General features: G+C 31.2%; 1 protein-coding gene across 7 annotated transcripts; it reads right to left on the bottom strand.

Moving 5' to 3' along the window:
- Nucleotides 1-10,918: 10,918 nt before the first annotated feature.
- LOC118046939 (axial regulator YABBY 5) lies at nucleotides 10,919-17,094 on the bottom strand. 7 transcript variants are annotated; one of them, XM_035056037.2, is made up of 6 exons: nucleotides 16,805-17,094; nucleotides 13,835-13,954; nucleotides 13,370-13,496; nucleotides 12,710-12,758; nucleotides 12,484-12,559; nucleotides 10,919-11,347 (listed from the first exon to the last, which is right to left on the bottom strand). In XM_035056037.2, exons 1-6 carry the CDS (start codon nucleotides 16,892-16,894, stop codon nucleotides 11,213-11,215), a joined length of 597 nt encoding a protein of 198 aa, XP_034911928.1. In that variant the 5' UTR covers nucleotides 16,895-17,094; the 3' UTR covers nucleotides 10,919-11,212. The 7 variants fall into 7 exon arrangements, with proteins under 7 accessions (XP_034911928.1, XP_034911929.1, XP_034911930.1 ...); XM_035056038.2 differs by having other exon boundaries at nucleotides 13,370-13,490; nucleotides 16,805-17,089; XM_035056039.2 differs by lacking the exon at nucleotides 16,805-17,094 and adding an exon at nucleotides 16,407-16,672.
- Nucleotides 17,095-19,661: the final 2,567 nt, after the last annotated feature.

Raw genomic sequence — 19,661 nt, 5'->3', positions numbered from 1 at the left:
TAAGTGAAGTTTGAATTTAAAATATGCAACCAAACAGTAACTCAATGATGATTGGTGGAGAAACAATCAAACAAGTTTATAGTTCCCTCCTTAAGAACAATTTTGTTCCTCAACAACCAAATACCCTAAGTAGTATTATTGGAGATTAGTCTTTAAGCTAACCTTTGAAATTTTCCTTGTACCATTCCGAGCCATTATAAAAGTAACGAGTCTAATGTGCTCGGTAAATAACATTGGATACCCCATTAATTCAAAACTTTCATCCATATACTCCTAGAAAAGTTACAGTGTATAAAAAGGTGCTTTGAAGTTTCCAAATCTGAGTTGTAAAAGACACATGAAGCTTGAGTGCCAGGCAAAACATTCCAGTGATGGAGAAAAACTCTTGTACAAACTTTGTCATGGACTGCCAACCAAAGGAACACCTTAACTTTTAGAGGGGCCCCTTTAATCCAGACATTGGCTTCAAAAACTCTATCATAAGCAGAAGAGGTACTATTAATTAGGGTGCAACAAGACTTAACTTATGAGCTTCTATTAGAATTACATGACCATATGATTTTTTCATCTTTTCCGTGCTGAATTATCATTCACTCCAGCATTGAGAGCAATTGATTATATTGTTGCTCTTCATAAGATAAGAGGTTCCTGTGCTAAACCAAGTTCCATCGCCAATGATCATTTACCTATTGACCCATCTCATGAACCAAACCATTTTGAATAGTAGAAACTTTGTAAAGTCTAGGGAAAATACTACGCAAAGCATTTGATCCTATCCACACATCAGACCAAAAAAAAAGGCGTAATATTGAGCCAATAACGCTGTTTGGATTCAAAATTGACAAAATATCTTTCTAAAATGGGGAAATATGACATGCAATTTTGGGTTTCTATTCTCGAAAGTTTGAGAGTAAAAATGAAATGTTACCTGTTTTCATAAGGCATGATCTGACGAGCTTAGCTTTTATATCCATTTGAAAAGTATAGATATATTTTTAGACATTAAAGAACCCAAGCCAAGGCCTCCTCCTTTTCTAGCTTTCACTACAATACGCCATTGTACCTTGCAAATTTTCTTCTGCTTTGCCACCCCAAACCATAAAAATCTTCATTGAATAAATGTCAGGATATTATAGACACCCTTTGGCATGACATAGATTGAAAATAATTATGTATTTCAATTTTAAAATATTTCAAGAAATTTAGGAGAATATTATTTGTTCTGAGGTAAGTAAAGATATCAATTTTTTTTTTCTTTTTTTTTTCTATAAAAGATCTAATTATAGAGAATAAAAATCGAAGTCAAGCTACCAGCTGTTGTGGTTGTAGAGTTCCTGATCATAGCAAAACTAATGGCCTGCTGCTCATAATTTTTTTTTTTTAAAAGGAATTATAGTTTTGTGGTGATAAACACAAAAAAATAAATAATATAAGATATTGAGAATGAACCACCCATCATAAAATTGAAGTTTTGTTTTTTTAATGAAATCCAAACTTAACTATAAAATTCAATATACAAGTTTACAAAAAACTAATCACTGCAAAAAAAAAAAAAAAAAAAAAAAGCTGATGCAATATCACATGTTCAGCAAGGTTAATTACTGGGATCCATTTCTAAATATATGAGGAGACATGAAGGCATTCCTTAGAGATACGACTTTCTACTCTCGTAAAGGCATTTATCAGCTCTCCATCATTTATTACTGATTGGTGGATGCATTCTTCTTTCTACAATGACATCTGCAAGATATCTTAGGCTTGTGAAATTGTTGTTCGACGTCGACAATCATCGCATTGAAAGTTCACCAAGAACACTTCTTACATTTACCAAGTTCGAGCTCCATTCCTCTGCCAGCCCTTAATTCCTCTGATCATCAGCAATGCTTTTTTACTATATTTAATGTTCCTTTTACTTTAAATAACAATAGATTCTTTTATTATTATTATTATTATTATTATTATTATTAATGTGGATGTCGGGGCTAACTTGGACGTATCTCGACTAATCCTACAGACCCTTAAAGTTAGCGACTATGTAAGCCTTCAGTTGTTATCATATGAGCAACTATAAAACTCAATATTAAAACCACTTAAATAATGATATACTTTTTTATTTTATTTGATGTTGTGTTGAGCTTGTATAATAATAACTCTCGTGATGTTTTTATTCTGTGTCATTCCCAAAGATTTATGGTGGATTAGATTAATGAGCACGAATGCTCGAATAGAAATTGTAATGTTCTTTTTTTTTCTTTTTTTGATTAGGCTTAACTTTCCTTTTTGCCATGGAAATTGTAAGACGTATTGATGCAAAATATTTTTTTTTTTAATAAAAGTCACCCAAAATGTCGGTGTGATATATATAATATATTGATGTAAAACAAAAAAAAAAGAAAAAAAAAAAGAGGGAAAACAAAGACAAAGAAAACATCAATAATTAATGGTGTTAATATTTGTTTCCTAGTTACACGAATATATGGCTTATCTTAAATTCCTAGTGAATCGAGTCATTTTGTCAGCTTCATTAAAATGGAAGCTTGCTGGAGCTCAAGAAGATGCTTATATTATCATAATTGGACCATGACATCGCATTGACTTTGTGCTCTCAACCAGAAGGATACTGATGGCTAATGAATCGATCGATTCTATTTGTTTTTTTTTTTTGAAGTATTTTTAAAAAAATTATTTGTTTTATTTTAAATTAATTTTTTAAAATATTTTTATATCAATTTAATACTGATATCAAAAAATAATTTTTTAAAAATATATTATTTTAATATATTTCTGAGTAAAAAATAAACACAATCATAGTTTCAAATAAAATAAAAAAATTATGAAACAGTGGATTGGTGGGAAGCTTTAAGAGAAAATTGAAGACCATCACAACAAAATAATTAACCAATATATATATGTGACTGATTCTATGGTGTTGTATTTTTCATAATTAGGCCAATCGAGTAATTAATTGCAGCGGTTTAATTGGTATATATATATATGGTTGGAACGCACAGTTTAATTAAACAAAAATGATTGGAACAAACAAAAATATATAAAGATTCATGTTTTAAAAATAAAGCTAAATAGATGAATGTAATTACATGTTCGGTTTTATGATTTTTTTTTTTGGTAGAAATGTTTTAGTTGATAAAAATAAACTCTTAATACCTGGCATATACAATGGTCAATGACCTGCTCACAAAATTAGATGCCAAACATATATTTTATGAGAAACATTATTATATTGTAAGGTAACTAAAAGCCATTATAAATTTTTCTTTTAAAAAATTAATTATATATTTCGGGTACATGTATGTTTATTTTGTGAAAAGTATTATTATGAAGAAATCATTTTTCAATGGAAAATACTTTTATGAAAGATGAGTAATATTTTGTTATTTGGAGATATCAAGAAAAATATTTTCTTATAAAATAAATTAGTTTTTTTAATGATGACAATAAAAAGAAAATAAAGCAATATTTTGTGATCAAGATAAAGATAATGGTTGTAATAATAATAGATATAGTAATAATATTAATGATTATTAGAGTTGCAGTATCTTATCTGTATATATATATATATTTTTTTTATAATAGTGACAATAACAATAATGAAATGATGATTACTTAAATAACAATATGGTGATTATAATTATAACAACTATGATTGTGAGGTGCTTGTGGTTATTATGGTGGTGGTTTTGATGTTGAAAGGCTATAGTGGGATAATAATGGAATACACTACTAGAAATATTAACAGAATGTTTCTATCAGTATTTTAGAATGAATTTTACTGATGAAAATATTCTCTTGGTATACCAAGGGGATTATTGTAAAAAAAAAAAATTAAAACAAAGCTAAAAAGTACAATAACGTGTCTTTTATACCAACAGAATTACCGACAGTTTTAATACCGTCGATAAACTTGTTGGTAAATTGTTCACATCTCCCTAATATTGTTTATCATGTCAATGACCAATAGAAATTTTTGTCAAGATTTTCTAGAGAATAGAGAATTGTTCACTCAATTATAATGCTAATTATTGTTCTTTACATATGAAATCACCGATGGATTGAAAAAGCTATTTGTGTTATTTGATGTTTTGAAATGATTTTTTATTAAATTGAATATTTAAATTAAATATTACAAACAAAATCACTGATGATTGAAAAGTTGTTGATAATATTTGATTTTTGATTTTTTATTAAATTAAATATTACAGACGAAATCACCGACAAAATAATTTAAAATATTAATATTTAATTATTTATCGGTAAAATCGTTGGTAAAATACCCTAATAAAAAAACTAGAATCTCTCATTTTATAACAGACAATCCTCTTCTTCTTCTTTTTTTCTTTATGTAAAAAATATCAACATCCCTTTCTTTCTCTTCTATTCTCTTCTCTCCCCAACTCCTTCTCTTCTCCTTCACGCTTAAGAATGTATTCTTCTCTTTTTTTTTTCTCGTTTTTCTTTTAATTAACATACTTCATGAATTTTTTTTCTCTTCTTAGCTTCACTCGCAACTACATTAAGGTAAGATTTTTTTTTTTTTTTTTTCTTTTCTTATGTTCTTAAAAATTGTATGAATGTTGTTTTAGGATTTTTTTTTTTCATGTGAGATCAATTTTTAGTTGATTTATTTGTAGGATTTTAAATATATTTTAATTATTTAATTATTTTTCTAGTTTTTTTAAATAATTTTTTTTAAAATATATATTTTTAAATAGTCACCGACGGAATTGCATACAATATTTTCATCTGTTATATGACAGGCTTCCTGAGGGAAATATCATCAGAATGAAGCGGGTAAATTGTTTTTCTAGCGCACTTTTCCCGTTAGTAAATCTATCGATAATAGTTTTTTTTTTTGTTACCGACAGATAAAAAGTTGCCGATAAATGATTCACCAACGGAGCATTTTCGTTTGCGATCCCGTTGGTAAATTAATTACCAACATGATGATAGTACAAATACCAACAAAAAATTCCATCAGTAAACATAAAAATTATGGTAATGATAGTAATTATATAAGAAATAAGATGGCATGGACAACAATGATGGGCGACAGTGACATGATGGTGATGGTAACAATGATAATCGTGGTATTGATGAATATCATGAGTTGTAGTACCAAATAAAATATTTTCTCCTTCGTGAAAAAAAAATTATTTTTCTAAAAAAAAACATGCTATTAATATAAAGACATTAAAGCACTCATTTAATTTATTTAATCATTTTTTTTTGTATTTAAATATTTTATTTCTATATATTCAATCTTTAACAATATTCAACAATAAACATAGTTCAATAAACTCACTTAGTTAAGGTACTTAACTAATGCCCTAAGTGTACTCAAATAATTCAATAAAATGCCATTTTAATAATTGATTAACAAAAGAGAGAACTTTTTTTTTTCTTTCCAATTTAAACACTATATTTCCACCACGCACACACAACAATAATTCAAACTTCCACTATCGTAGGCAACAAGAAGTCTATTAAGAAAATATTCTAAAACTTACAAGAATAAATAAATTTCTTGTATGCATTATCGCCAAAATAAATAAAAACATAACTAATAATAATGAAAATAATAACAATAAGATATAAAATACAAATACAATGAGATATATATATATATATGTGTGTGTGTGTGTTATCAATGAAACCATTTGTAGGATAACGGATCACTATTTGATAGGTCTGAAGACATCAATGCTCGATAGGATGAGGGATTATGCTCGTAAGACATCACTCATTCTTAATAGACTTTCTGGGGTAACATCAACCTAGTTCAAATCAACTAATAATATGTTAAAAAAATGTTCTGAAACTAATAAAAAAAAAAATTCTAGCATGCATTATTGTCAAAATAAATAAAAACATAAATAATAATGAAAATAATAACAACAAAATATAAAATACAAGAGCATATATGTGTGTGTGTGTTATCATCTCAAAAGTGAAATCATTGGTAGGATAAAGAATCACTATTTGATCGGCCTGAAGACCCAATTCTCATTTCTTGAGATGTGAGTATTAGGCTTGAGAGAATAGTGGATTAGGCTCATAAGTTGTTACTCACTCTTAATTAACTTTTTTTGGGTTACATTGACCTATTCCAAATCAACTCATAATATGTTACAAAAAATATTAAGAAACTTGCAAAAAAAAAAAAAAAAAATTCCAGCATGCATTATCGCAAAAATAAATAAAAGCATAAATAATAAAAAAAAAAGAATAACAACAAGATCTAGAATACAATGATATACTACATTTATAAAGAAATGTTATCACCTTAAAAGTGAAATCATTGGGAGGATAAAGGATCACTATTTGATAAGTCTAAAGACCCATTCCTCATTTCTTGAGATGCAAGTATTAGGCTCGAGAGGATGGTGGGGATTAGACCTATAAGCCATTACTTACTCTCAACAGACTTTTTGAGGTCATATTGACCTAGTCCAAAGCAAATTATAATATGTTACAAAAAAAAATGTTTTGAAACTTACATAAAAAAATATTAATTATAGCTTGCATTATCGCCAAAATATATAAAAACATAAATAATAATAATGAAAAGAATAACAACAAGATATAAAATAAAAGGGCATATTGCACACACACATAAAGAAATGTTATTACCTCAAAAGTAAAACCATTGATAGGATAAGGGAATCATTATTTGATAAGTCTGAAGACCCAATCCTTATTTCTTGAGATGTGAGTATTGGGCTTGAGATGATGGTGGATTACGCTAGTAAGCCATCATTCACTCTTAACGGACTTTTTGGGGTCATATTGACCTAGTCCAAATTAACTCATAAAATGTTACCAAAAAACATTTGCATGCATTATTACCAAAATAAATAAAAACATAAATAATAATAACAGTAAGAATAACAATAAGATATAAAATACAAGGGCATACTACACACACACACACACAAAAACAAATGTTATCACTTCAAAAGTGAAACCATTGGTAGGATAAGGGATCACTATTTAATAGGTTTGAAGACCCAATTCTTATTTATTAATATGCGAGTATTGGTTCAAGAGGATGACAGATTAGGCTTCGTAAACCATCACTCATTCTCAACATACCTTTTTGGGTTACATTGGACTGAGTCCAAATCAACTTATAATATGTTACAAAAAAAAATATTGTGAAACTTAAAAAAAAATATATTATTTCTAGCATGCATTGTCATCAAAATAAATAAAATCATAAATAATAATAAGAATAAGAATATCAACAAGATATAAAATACAAGGAAATACTACACACATATAGATATAGAGATGTAGATGCAAGTAAAGATCATTCTAGCAGCCTATATTGGTCCATATATCATCATGATGATTGATCTTTCCGTATTTTCATTATTATTATTATTATTTTGTAGTTTTGTTTATTTTTACGTAGAAAGAAAATATGATACGTTTAAAACATTTCAGTTTAATAATAATGTTCCACTTTACTTTTCAATTCGAATTTTCATCGAAATATAATCGATGAAGAGACGGCTCACCCACCTCACTTTGTAGAATTAAAGAATCATGCATGGAAGACAATAAAAACAATCCATCAGCTTCTTCTTTTCTTTTCTTTTCTTTTTGTGTGTGTTCTAATCATTAAGTACAGCTAATATAAGAATATTAATTTCATTAATTGAGTTATGAATACTTGACTTTTTATTCTTAAGGCGACAACGACAAGACTCAAATTAAGTTGATCAAGACTTCACCTTCTATTTTAAATTATAAGAGCGAATATCAAAGAAAATCTCACATCAATCAAATTCTAGAACGATTTGAATTTGGGGGAATAATAAGGATCATTCCAAGAAGTTTCCTTTTTTTTGTACACTTTTTTTTTTATATATAATCAATTAATTCATGATTTATGAACACGGGTCAAGTCACTTCTATAAAGATAGTTGATTTGGAGGAAAGGCACTAAAGAAAAAGTTGATTTTATTAGGAAAGGGAAGGGTAAAAGAAACGGTTGTTGAGCTTTCGTGCCTTTCTGCACTTTCCTAAATAAAAAAGCAAATTTAAGAATTCCTTGTGGTTTTGAGGCAGATTTGGTTAGTGGTGATTTTCTCTTCCAAATTGATTCGAATAAACAACAAGAAGTATATAAAATTAGGAATTTTTTTAATTAACTTGGTATGTTTTTTGAAATGATATTTTTTGGAGGAAAATATTTAAATGCACATAAAAGTCATTAATTTTATTAGAAAAAAATAGTATGGCTAGACTTTTTTCTTGATAAATTTGGGTTTTTTTGTATTAATATTTTCTAAATATAAATATAAATATAAATGTAATACCAATATTTAATATCATCATTTGTAAAAAAAAAAAAAACTAAATGTGTATTTTTGGTAAGCTATATTTTTTTAACTTGTGATCTTTTATCATTAAAGGTCTAATGCTATATCAAATAACTATCTTAAATCAAAAACTTTAAGTTGTTGGTTGAAGTTTCAAGAAAGATTTTATATTATTTTTATTAACATGTTCTCTTAAATGAAAGTTTTTTTAGATTTAAAGATTAAATCTTGTTTATGTCTCTTACTATCTTATACTTGATTTTATTAATATAATTAGATATAATAAGGGTGACATGATTTAAACTTTGAATATTGCAATATATTATTTGGATTGTTCATTAATGTGTTATGATATAAACCTTCAGTAAGAGTTTCAAGAGATCTCTATTATTACATGGAGTAAGATAAAGTGAAAGAGAAGAAGAAAAATATTAAGCTAAGAACAAGGCTGTGAAGTTTAGTACGTCATTATGATGATGATGATGATGTAATAATGAAAGATTAACAACAGACAATTCAAAACCATCGGAACCTTAATACCCGTTTACAATTGCATTTTATCACAAGGAAGAAGATTCCGCAAGCGACAAATGTCAACTGCGTTCGTGAAAATATGAAAAATGACAGTTAAGACATCAGTGCTGAACAACTACTAAGACAGACAGATAGATAGCTTGATCCATAGGAATGGAGGTTTAGAGAGGGTAGGAGGCCCAGGCGAGGGAGGGAGAGGTGGGGTAAGGTCTTATCATGGTCTTATCATGATATATCTTTTGTATTGCAATACGCATGGAGTGGGAAATCTCAAAAGTATCTCCGGCATTGATGTTGGAAACGAGAAAATGCTGTGTCGCTACTGCCTGGCTGACCTTCCTTGTCTCTTTCTGCTCTTTTCAGCTGCTTCTGCCTCCACAGATGAACCAGAGGCAACAGCTAGCTCTTGCTTATTTTTCTTGTCTGGTATTTTCCACTGTTACTAAATCTCTACGAACTTTATATATATATATATAGATACCATTATTGTTGTGTATATCTATATGCATTATATGCGTTTGACATGACAACCCTATCGAGATATACACTTCTTGAGACACAGATGCCCCACACACACATCACCACATAGATCCAAAAGACAGACTGCATGATTTGACATATCAGATTCTGTACTCTTAGCCCCATCCCAGCAGACAAACCTCGTTGCTCCAGTTACAATGCACATAGCAATAGCCCTAGTCCCCTTTCTATTTTTCTCTCTAGGCATCATTGCATCTGTGCCTTCATAATATACACCCACGCCATGCCCCGGTTCGATGCTCTTTAGCTACTACACGCAGACGGATTTACAGTCTACTTTTTCTACGGTGCATTTTTTAGAAATCATGTCACCGGTGAGAAATTAGTGATCACATGCAGCCATCCGATTAAGCTGTGATGATCTTAGAGTAATTACAGCTAACTAGGGTTCTGATCTCGTCAGCATTACACTGCAGGCAACCTTGAAGGGTCTCCCTTTTTTAAAAAGAAAAAAATAAAAAATAGTAGGGCTAAAGTAGTACTATAGTTTTGCTTTTGAGAAAGAGAACCCTAATGTCAAAGTGGGGTTTAATAAAGTTGATTATGATTGTTAGTACCACAATAATTATTACATTGCTTAAGATTGTGTTAATCTCTAGCAAGTACGGAAAGAGAGGCGCTGACAGCTAAGCTTGACCTAACCCTAAAAGAGGGGGGGTGAAGATTCTCTAGTGGTTAAGAGAAAATCTAGGGTTTCTTGTCATTACCTGCAGCTAAATGTCTTTCAATAAATTTCTTCCTTTCTCTTGTTCTTTTCTTAGTTAGCAAACAATGAAGAAAGCACACAGTAGCTAGCTAAGATGCATAAAAAGCGCAGTGATATGTGGAAGAATAACATATCTATGATCATAAAGAAAAAAGATCACTGCATATATAAATGAAATGGCTGGCCTGCCTTAGACTTACACAAATTAAATGTGCTTTGAGGTGGTCTGTCTTGTCATCTCTCTGCATGTTTTCGTCCCATCAAATTTGGTGTACTTGACCATGGTTTTTTGTTTTTCCTGCAATACATGTCTGCTTATGGCTTGGCACTTATCTTTTGATGAATAACAGTAGTACTGCGTCTCCTTGTTTTTTAAATTAAAAAATAAACGAATGCGTTTCTTCTAGTCGAAAAGGCTCAGTGCATTTGGCAATTAGAGGATCGATTCCTAATAAAAAGTATCCCAATTGAGATTAAGTCTCTCGATCGAGTGCTTGTGCTCACACTGCATCTTTCTCTCTCAGGTTTCCACTACTGCGCGCACTGTATATAAAAGCTTGCATCCATACAATACACTTCAGAAACTCTCTCCCCATGGTTAATTTGAGCTTATGGTTCTTTGAGGGGAGCACTAAATCATGGAATGCATACCGCTTAAGTGGTCCTTCATGGCTACCACAGTAGACAGACATGGCTGTCGTCCATTCTGTCTTCTTGAGAGAGACAGAGAGGGGTACGAAAAACAAATGCACAGCGTTTTAGAGGACATTGTAATTGAGTTTATAATAGAATCGAAACATAAATGAAGAAATCATAAATAAATAACTGGAGTAGCAGTCACAAATTAATCAAGAGGATGAGATTAGCACACAAATATATATATTAATGAAATGGGGAAGGTTTTTGTGCATGCATGGGGCTGTGAGGCTCTTCAAGAGGGGGCTGGTCTTCCTATTTTGTTAATTAGGAGACTTCAACATCAAACCTCTTATATGCAGTAATAATCTTCGATCGATCGAGTTGTTTTTATTGTTTATACATAGAAAAACCGAGGCCTGAAATAGAGATATGTAATTCTACGTGCTACTCACAGGGAGCCATTGATCTCGTACAATCCACTGGTTTTTTGGGTGCCCTCTCCTGCAAATGACTGGTGGTCCAATTTTGCGTGCTTGTTGCTGTCCAGCTTCAGTCCAAAGTGAATGTGAGGAAAATGTGCCCACTGAAAAAACATATATATATATATTGATTATTAATGGGACTTGCCGGAGGCTATCCTTAAGACATGTGTTGAGATTTTATGTTTATTATTATTTGAAGGTTAATTAGAGGTATCTCGAGAATAAAACACAGATTAAAAGACCAATTATTGGTATCGAATCATATATAAATATTGTTTTATTGGAACAGATTAAGACTCAAAGGCATCACGACGAGTTAATGAACAAACAGATAAAAAGAAATGAATAAAATCTAAACAGATCAGGAGGTGAAACCCATCTTGGAAGAAAAGAAGATTCAATGTCTGAATATTTTTAATTCGGACAAGAATATATCTCCATTTATACATATGGTCTAGGTCGACTACGTGTGCAATTTAATTTGCAATTTCCTTACATACCTAGGAATATACAGTTCTTGCAATGAACATGCCAACCCTAAAGCTTTGCCTAATTTATCGTAAGTTCTCTCTCTTCATTATTGCCTATTTTAGAACTTTTTTTGTACCTATATATATATTATTTATATACATGTATGTGTGTGTGTATCCAATTATAAATTCAAGTTATTTACCTGAAGGCGTCATGTCAGATGGAGATGACTTCACATCCAAGACAGGATATTCATTTTATTTTGTTTCCTTCAGTTCATTTTATTTTATTAGCAGCCTTAGCACCAATAGTAAAGGGGGGATGTACATAATTGAGAATTATGGACTTATTAAATAAATAAATAGGGAGGTACTGGGGGAGGGGACATGGGTTTGGTGCAAATATTCTTTGCAACCATTGGGAATTTAATTTGGGATTTGATAACAAAGTTGACATGCGAAGCTCGAAAATCAAATGATTATATATCCATTTATCATTATTCGCTGCACTTAAAGAGTAATCTAATCCAATTCAAACATGTGAAAATGGTTATTATTATTTTATTTTTTTGGTTCAATGCCCGAGGTGGAGACTTGTCAATGGAAGAATGAGAAGGCAACAAGTATATATAGACTATATCCTTTCTGCATATATATATATATATATATATATAATTACGAGAGATTAGATTGCAAATTGACAGGCAGGTATTTGTTATTATTAATATAAATACTTCCACATGTATGAATGAAGGACAAAAACTCACATTTTTTGCTGCTGTGCTGAAAGCTTCTCTGTGGCTAATGTCAGGGTTACTAGCCTTGATCCTTTGAATTTCCTCCCTGCAAGTGAAGTGATTTTACATTCAGTTTAAGGGCTTGAAGACCAACACGTACTTATTCTTCATGTAAAGAGATAAGGGAGGGGATATTGGTACTGTTCATGAGAAAGGAAAAAAAAAGTAATATATATATATATATGAACTTAATTACTTGATGAACCGATTATATGCAGAAGGAACACGCTGCCTCTTCTCCGGGGCTGCATTATTGACAATTGACAGGGAAATAATTAGTTCATTAACATGTGTGTGTGTGTGTGTGTGTGTAAATTAACCATAAGAAATTACATTAAATGATATCATTTTACTCAATAATTACGTTGCTTGTACGTACTATAAATTGACCCAGTGTATATAATACATGATATTTTTATTTATTGTTATTTTATAGATAAAACCCAAATGATTCATTTGAATGCTTTATTAACATTGTAAAAGAAATAATCCTATAGATTATGTTTTGTTAGTATTACAAGGCAGAAAATTAAAACATAAATAAAAGATACATAAACGTATGTGTATATTTAGTTGATAGGGTGATTGGTTCTGCTGGCTCATTTACTCCTTGCTAGCTTTGTGGTCGTCATCAACATTTCTAGGTCCATCATATCTTAACCCTACGTGTGTTGTTTTGTTATGCATCTAATATGTGGTCGCAACCACGCTATGGTATTGTTTATCACCTACACATAAGTACAATTTGGACATGGAAAATGACTGATAGCAAAGAACAAACACGCCCAGTAACACATGTATCCAGCTGTGAGTGTACTGAGAGAGAGAGGGAGGGAGGGAGGGAGGGGAGACTCACGGCGGATGGCGGGCATCCTAGGTGGTTCGTGCTCCGTAGACTCTGAAGCAGTGACCTTGTTACATTTGGAAGATGAGCCAAAGTTCTTGTTCAAATCTTCTGAGTTAATAAGGAGCAGTTTCTGTGACTTTGCACAAACAAATTAGAGAGGTGCACCAAGAAACATTTTCTTACCAAGAAAGAAAGCCCGTGATAGTTTGGCAAAGGGATTTATAAGTTCTAGGACAAGTATAGTCAAAACTCACATACAAAAACATCAAAAAAAGGAAGGGGAAAGTGGGTAATATAAGAAAGAAAACATGTCAAATCAAACTGATATTATTTTATTTTCTTATGAAATGTTATAAATTCTAATTGCAAAAAGCATCTCTTATTCTCTAAAATCTTCCTCAAGTAAATATATTCTTGGAAAGAATATAAAGAGTATACAGTTAACCATAAGAATGTCCCTGAAATGATACTCACTTGGGGATCTTGAAGAGGAAGTGTTTGTAAGGATGCTCCCATGTTCACAGACAGCAAATTGCCACAATGCCCGCATCTTACTGTCACAATATTGAACAAACTGCTGCTTGGAACACTAACCTGCCATGAAGAATTTGTGAAACATGAAAGGAATGTCTTGTATTTGCCACAAGAAATCACTTGGATAGATCCAAATGTATAATTTGCTTCAAATTTTAACAGAACCCTAGCATCCAAAACTGAAGGTTAATTAGGCTAGGTTTTGTTTGTTTGTTAGTTGAGCTTTTGAAGTCAAGCCCACATCTTTAAAACTAGTTGGACCATTGCATATAATAATGATCTATATTTGTAAGACATGAACTATGATATATAGCAACTAATAAGAAAATTAATAAAGAAACTAACATCGAAGATATATACTTCAAACTTTAGTACTTCGATAACTATGAAAAGGTAACTAGACGACATCCATAAAACATCATATCAAGTCTTGACATCAACAAAGAAAGTTTTGAAAAGTCGAGGCCTCTCATGCATCTTATCTCTTGAGAAAAAAGAAGAAGGAGAAAAGAAAAGGTTTTCCGATATGTCATAAGAGAAATACAGGAGTTAGGACATAAGAAGGGACAAGGAGGAAAAGCAATTGAAGGCAGGGTTGCAACTTGAAATGGAACTACTTATCGAAATAAGAGGAGAAGGAAAGGGTGTATGTGAGAAGGAGGAGGGGAGTAATAAAGCAACTAATCTTTTCTCTGAAAGTGAGTGCATCTTCTTTTCATTATTTTAGGGTTACTTATGGGGCTCGGATCTGCTTGAGCGATTCTTTTCTCTACATGTATACGTAGGGATCGAAATTAAGGACTTGTTACTCAGTTACCACTGATCTCACAGACATCTCACATGGTAATAACTATAAGGACTTGCCCTTGATTCAAATGCCTCTCTCTCTCTCTCTCTCTCTCTCTCTCTCTCTCTCTCTCTCTCTCTCTCTTTTCCCTCCATATCCTTTTCCTTTCGGTGCTGTACTGACTTTTTTCCCTGACACAGAAGCAAGATGATAAAAGCAAAACAATAGCCAACACAGTGATTGAGAGAGAAGGAGTGAGGGAGAGGAGATTGAAAACGACTTGACTGGAACGGAACCATAAAGACTAAATGAACACAGCTATCGAAGATGGTAATGAATAAAGAGATAGAAATGATTTTAACTGATCTTTGTGTATAGTGCTTTGGATCTTCATTTCTATAAAAGATATTGGGGAGAGAAAGAAAGAGATTGTATTATAGGAGAATGCACTTCAAAAAGGGTTGTTTGTAGAGGCCTGCTATGATGAAGGGGTTTGAAAAGGAGAGTAAAAGCATTTATTTGGGCTATGGCTTGGCTTGGCCATGATTCTCTTTGCCAGCTCTCCACAAACTCTAGTAGAAACAAAGCAAAGCACTCCCTTTTGTACTTACAGGGATACACAATCCTGAAAACATGCATCATAATTAATATGTTAGATCAAAGAAATCATTTCAAGTCCTTGGTAAGCAGCAACAGAAGCACCCACCTCCGCGAGAGAGAGAGAGAGAGAGAGATCTTGAACAGTTAACCAGTTCATTCCAAGAAATGTCTAATGACAAAAGGTCATCAATACTCTGATGAATTAGTAAATGGAAAGCCAAGGGTAGAAATAGCTATCTAGCCTTCATGAGCAGTAGATTAGTAGCATGAAAATTTGAAAGTGTCTAAAGTTTCTGCAAGGCTAAGAAAAGGCTTCTTTTCTAATACTGGTACCATTACCTGCCAGGCAAGAACCCTAATACCTAACTGTAGCCCTAGTCAATCTTTAGCAGCGAAGGACCTTGGATTGCCTTTCTTTAACTTCTTGAAATGCTGGTACTTTCCTAGCTTCTTCTTATTTGATAGATCACCAAAGGCTTTAAATCATATGGGTTTTGATGAATTCTCTGGCCTTCTTTAACAGCTAAGTTTTCAAATCAAGGTCTGATGAAAAGGCTCGATTGTAACGGTACACAAGAATTCTATGAAATGATTTTGCAGACTTTGGGTGGTAAAACCCAGATAGATTTTGTCATAAAATGACACAGGAGAGAGAATTGTTGGCTATTCCAAAGAAGAATCAAGAAAAATCTTTGATCCATGATGGATGAAAGGAAATCATAACAAGATAATGGTTTTTCTTATATAAACACCAAGATAATGTCATCTAAGAAAAATTGGGTTTACATTGTTATTCTACAAATTAACCACATGTTTCTATCTATCTATCTATATATATATTCTCAGCCCCAATCATTTCAGCTGAACGATCCTCTTAGCAACAGAAACCTACAAAACCAAAAAACATTCACCAGCAAGAGCTTTGCTGATGACTGAACATGATGCAGGATTGACCAAATTCAGCTCTGAAGAGACATCATATATGAGACTAAACACCTCACCAGATGTCACTAGCTAGGTCATGAAAAAGAGAGAGGGAATATATATATATATATTACATACACGGAGAAAGAGAGAGGAAAGGGGAGAGGAGGGGATGGGATGGGGGAGAATTGAGTGCTGTACCGCTAAAATGGTGTTGCAGAGGTTGCAGTGAACATAACAAACAGGTTCAGATACCAACTCCAGAGACATCTTTTTTAGTGCTAATTTATGAAAACTATGGATTTGAGTACAGATCAAGGGAGAGAATAGAATTCTTTAACAAGAGAAAAGTGAACACTAAGCAAAGTTACGTAGTATATATAGATATAGATCATACACACACACACACACACACGCATAGAGAGAGAGAGAGAGAGAGAGAGAGAGAGAGAGAGAAGGAGCGAGAGATACCAAGAATTAAATAAAGAAAAAGGTAAACAAAAACAAGGGAATTAACTAAAAGAAGGAAGAAAATACTAACTAGTAGAAATAAATAATAGAGAGAGAGAGAGAGACAGAGCAAGAAGTCAGAAGTGTACACGAAAATGTGTCGGGCAAAATAGAAAACTGAAATGGTATGGTATGTAAGTGGGGTGTCTTAGTGGTTTCCTTTCGTTTATGTGATGCATGTATAGTGGTTTTTTAAGAAGGGAAAACGTTAGAGAGTTACGGATTTATGGGGAGAGAGAGAGAGACTGAGGAAGAATGTCCATGGAGGGAGGAAGAGGATTGGGTCGGGCTTATGATTGAGTGGGTGGGAGTCATCCACCCATCTCTCTAACCATCCTCTCTCTTTCTGTAGCTGACGATGAGGGGGATACATACATACATATATATATATATATATATATATATATATATATAGATTATTGAGATATATTAATGCTCGATCTTTGAATGTTCAGGGAAGATAGAAGCAGATGGAATATCCAGAGTTAAGGGCTCAAAGAGAGTTTTTGAGAGTGAGAGAGTAGAGAGATGAATTCCTTTTCACAACGTTTTTTTTTTCTTGTCAGGTGAGAAACTATATAGTTATAAAATCCATTTGATTCATAAATTAAATAGCTGAAACTCGGTATTTTTTAAGATTTTCTTTTTAAAAAAATTAATTAAATCTTATTCTAATTTTGATCAAATCAATCTGATCACATATTAATTCTATAAATAATTAAATTATTGAATTAATTAAAATTTAATTTAACATTAAACCTAGCTCAAGTCAGGTCTCCGATCCACAACTCATGAGTTGACTTGCCGGCCATACAAAAAGTCTACAAACTCTCTTTCTTAATTTTTCTTTTCTTTTTTTTTTTCATTTTACACCAAATTAGAAAAAAATTAAAGGGAGAAAACTATCTATTTTGTTCTCTTCTGCTTGCTTGGAAGTGAATAAAGTTAAATAATTACTTACAAACTGTTTTCTATTTTGTTATCTTTTGGATTTCAATTCAATTTCTTCCCATTGATTTTAACCTTTCACCTGATTGGCATGAAAGAGCTAAGCGTGTGTTGATTTAAAGTTTTCTTGGATCATCATTAGTTCATTAATTCATCAATAATGCGGATAGTCAGTTTCAATCAAATTAATTAATTAAGAAGCTCTGAATTAATTTGTAATATAAAGTACTAAAAAGTTTGTTTAAAAAATAACGTAATTTTTTTTCTTTAGATTAACGTGGATATCCGGTTAGCTTACACACATCTCGATTAAGTATTTGGACACGCCATTATACCTGTATTTTCAAAATTTTTATTTTTTTTTTATATTTTAAATCGTTTTAATACGCTGATTTTAAAAATAATTTTTAAAAAATAAAAAAATATATCATTTTGATATGAAAAGGCATTTTAAAAAGTAAACACAACTATATTTTTAAACAAATCCTAATTTTATAAATTTTAAAAATTAATATTTTTTAATTATTATTAATATTAATAATCACATAAACCTATAAAAAAAATTTGGGTGCTCTTGCTTTTTGGTTCATTTGGTAAAAGAAGCATAGGTGGTTGGAGTAGATGATAGGCTGCAACCTAAAAAGGAACTTGGGAATTATTCTACCTTTATCAAACCTAATGGAATTCAAGCTTACACATGAGCGAATCAAGTTTCGGGAAAAGGCATTTTACTTTTTGAAAAAAAAAAAAAAACATTGGGCCCTATTTAGCTTTTGTCTTCATTTACAATTTCATGTGTCAATGAAAAAAACAACTTAGGACGAGAAGGTCTACATCGAACCTAAAATTCATTAAAAAATACATATATAAGAAGGGAAAAAGATAAAAATAATAAAAATATTTTTATTTTTATTTTCAAGATTTACTCTAAAAAATAAAATAATAGTCAAGTGATAAAAAAAAAATTTAAAAGAAAAATATGCGAACGATTAGGGATTTCAAGTTAGCAAGTTCTCTTGATAGTTTGGCTCTTGAAAGTGATTATTCACCAACGTTAAAAAATATATTCATAATATATATATATATATATATATATATATATATAGTCTTATTAATTTTTTAAATGTTGATGAATTTCTTTAAAAAAAAATTAATGCTAACAAATTTTCCTAATAAAATTATTTTCTAACATATAATGATAAAAATAGTATTATATAAAAGTAATGTCGATCAACTCTCAAGCTTTTTGATTTTGATGAACATTTACTCAATGTCATGGAAAAGTGAGAAACAAATGGTTCACCAATTAATAATATAATTATATATCATTTTTATTGTTTTATTGATGATTCGGCCTTTAGTATTGATATTTCTTTAAATATCAAGATTTCCTATATCTTTCTTCTAAGCAAATTTGTTCAAGTTCAAATTGAATTCCAAACATAACATTCATATATATGAAGCTGATATATTATACTACAAAGTGCCTTAAAATGCATACAAATTAAGTCCCATAAATAAGAGAAATTATACAAATCTTATTATACACACGAGCATTATAAATAATAATAATAAAAAAAAAAACTTACAAAATCCAAACTTACAAAATCCACGGGCAAGCCTGAAGATCCCGGTACCACACACGACAGGTATTTCTCTCACCTCACTCCTGATCGGATTCCGGCCGAGCACACTAAACGTGCCGCCATTGTAAGGTCCATCATGTAAATAGACCCGAACATGACATCAATTGTATTTGGGCTGGTGGTGGAGTTATCTGGGCCTGCAACCCGGACAGCAGTTGGATTTGGACCGCCATTAACACTGTGCATGTAGAATTGCATACAGCAAGGGCAAAGAGAAATACAACAGCAAGGCAAAGAGAAGCAAAAGTTTGATGTTCATTGCCATGGCTAAACATTGGAACATTGAAATTAATTAATTGAGTATTTGATAAATTATTAAATAATTTCTAACATTGAAAGAAATTAATTCATT

Source organism: Populus alba, chromosome 1 (genome assembly GCF_005239225.2).
Source record: "Populus alba chromosome 1, ASM523922v2, whole genome shotgun sequence".
In the NCBI taxonomy this organism is placed as follows: domain Eukaryota; kingdom Viridiplantae; phylum Streptophyta; class Magnoliopsida; order Malpighiales; family Salicaceae; genus Populus; species Populus alba.
This window is presented reverse-complemented; position numbering and strand designations above follow the sequence as displayed.

What these genes read in the sequence shown, in the direction of transcription:
- LOC118046939 (XM_035056037.2), bottom strand. Translation starts at nt 16,894, where the DNA reads ATGCATCACATAAACGAAAGGAAACCACTAAGACACCCCACTTACATA. An exon ending in TAGGATGCCCGCCATCCGCC is followed by an intron (nt 12,759 to 13,369) that starts GTGAGTCTCCCC and finishes TCAATAATGCAG; the next exon opens with CCCCGGAGAAGAGGCAGCGT. An exon ending in GCATATAATCGGTTCATCAA is followed by an intron (nt 12,560 to 12,709) that starts GTAATTAAGTTC and finishes CTTCACTTGCAG; the next exon opens with GGAGGAAATTCAAAGGATCA.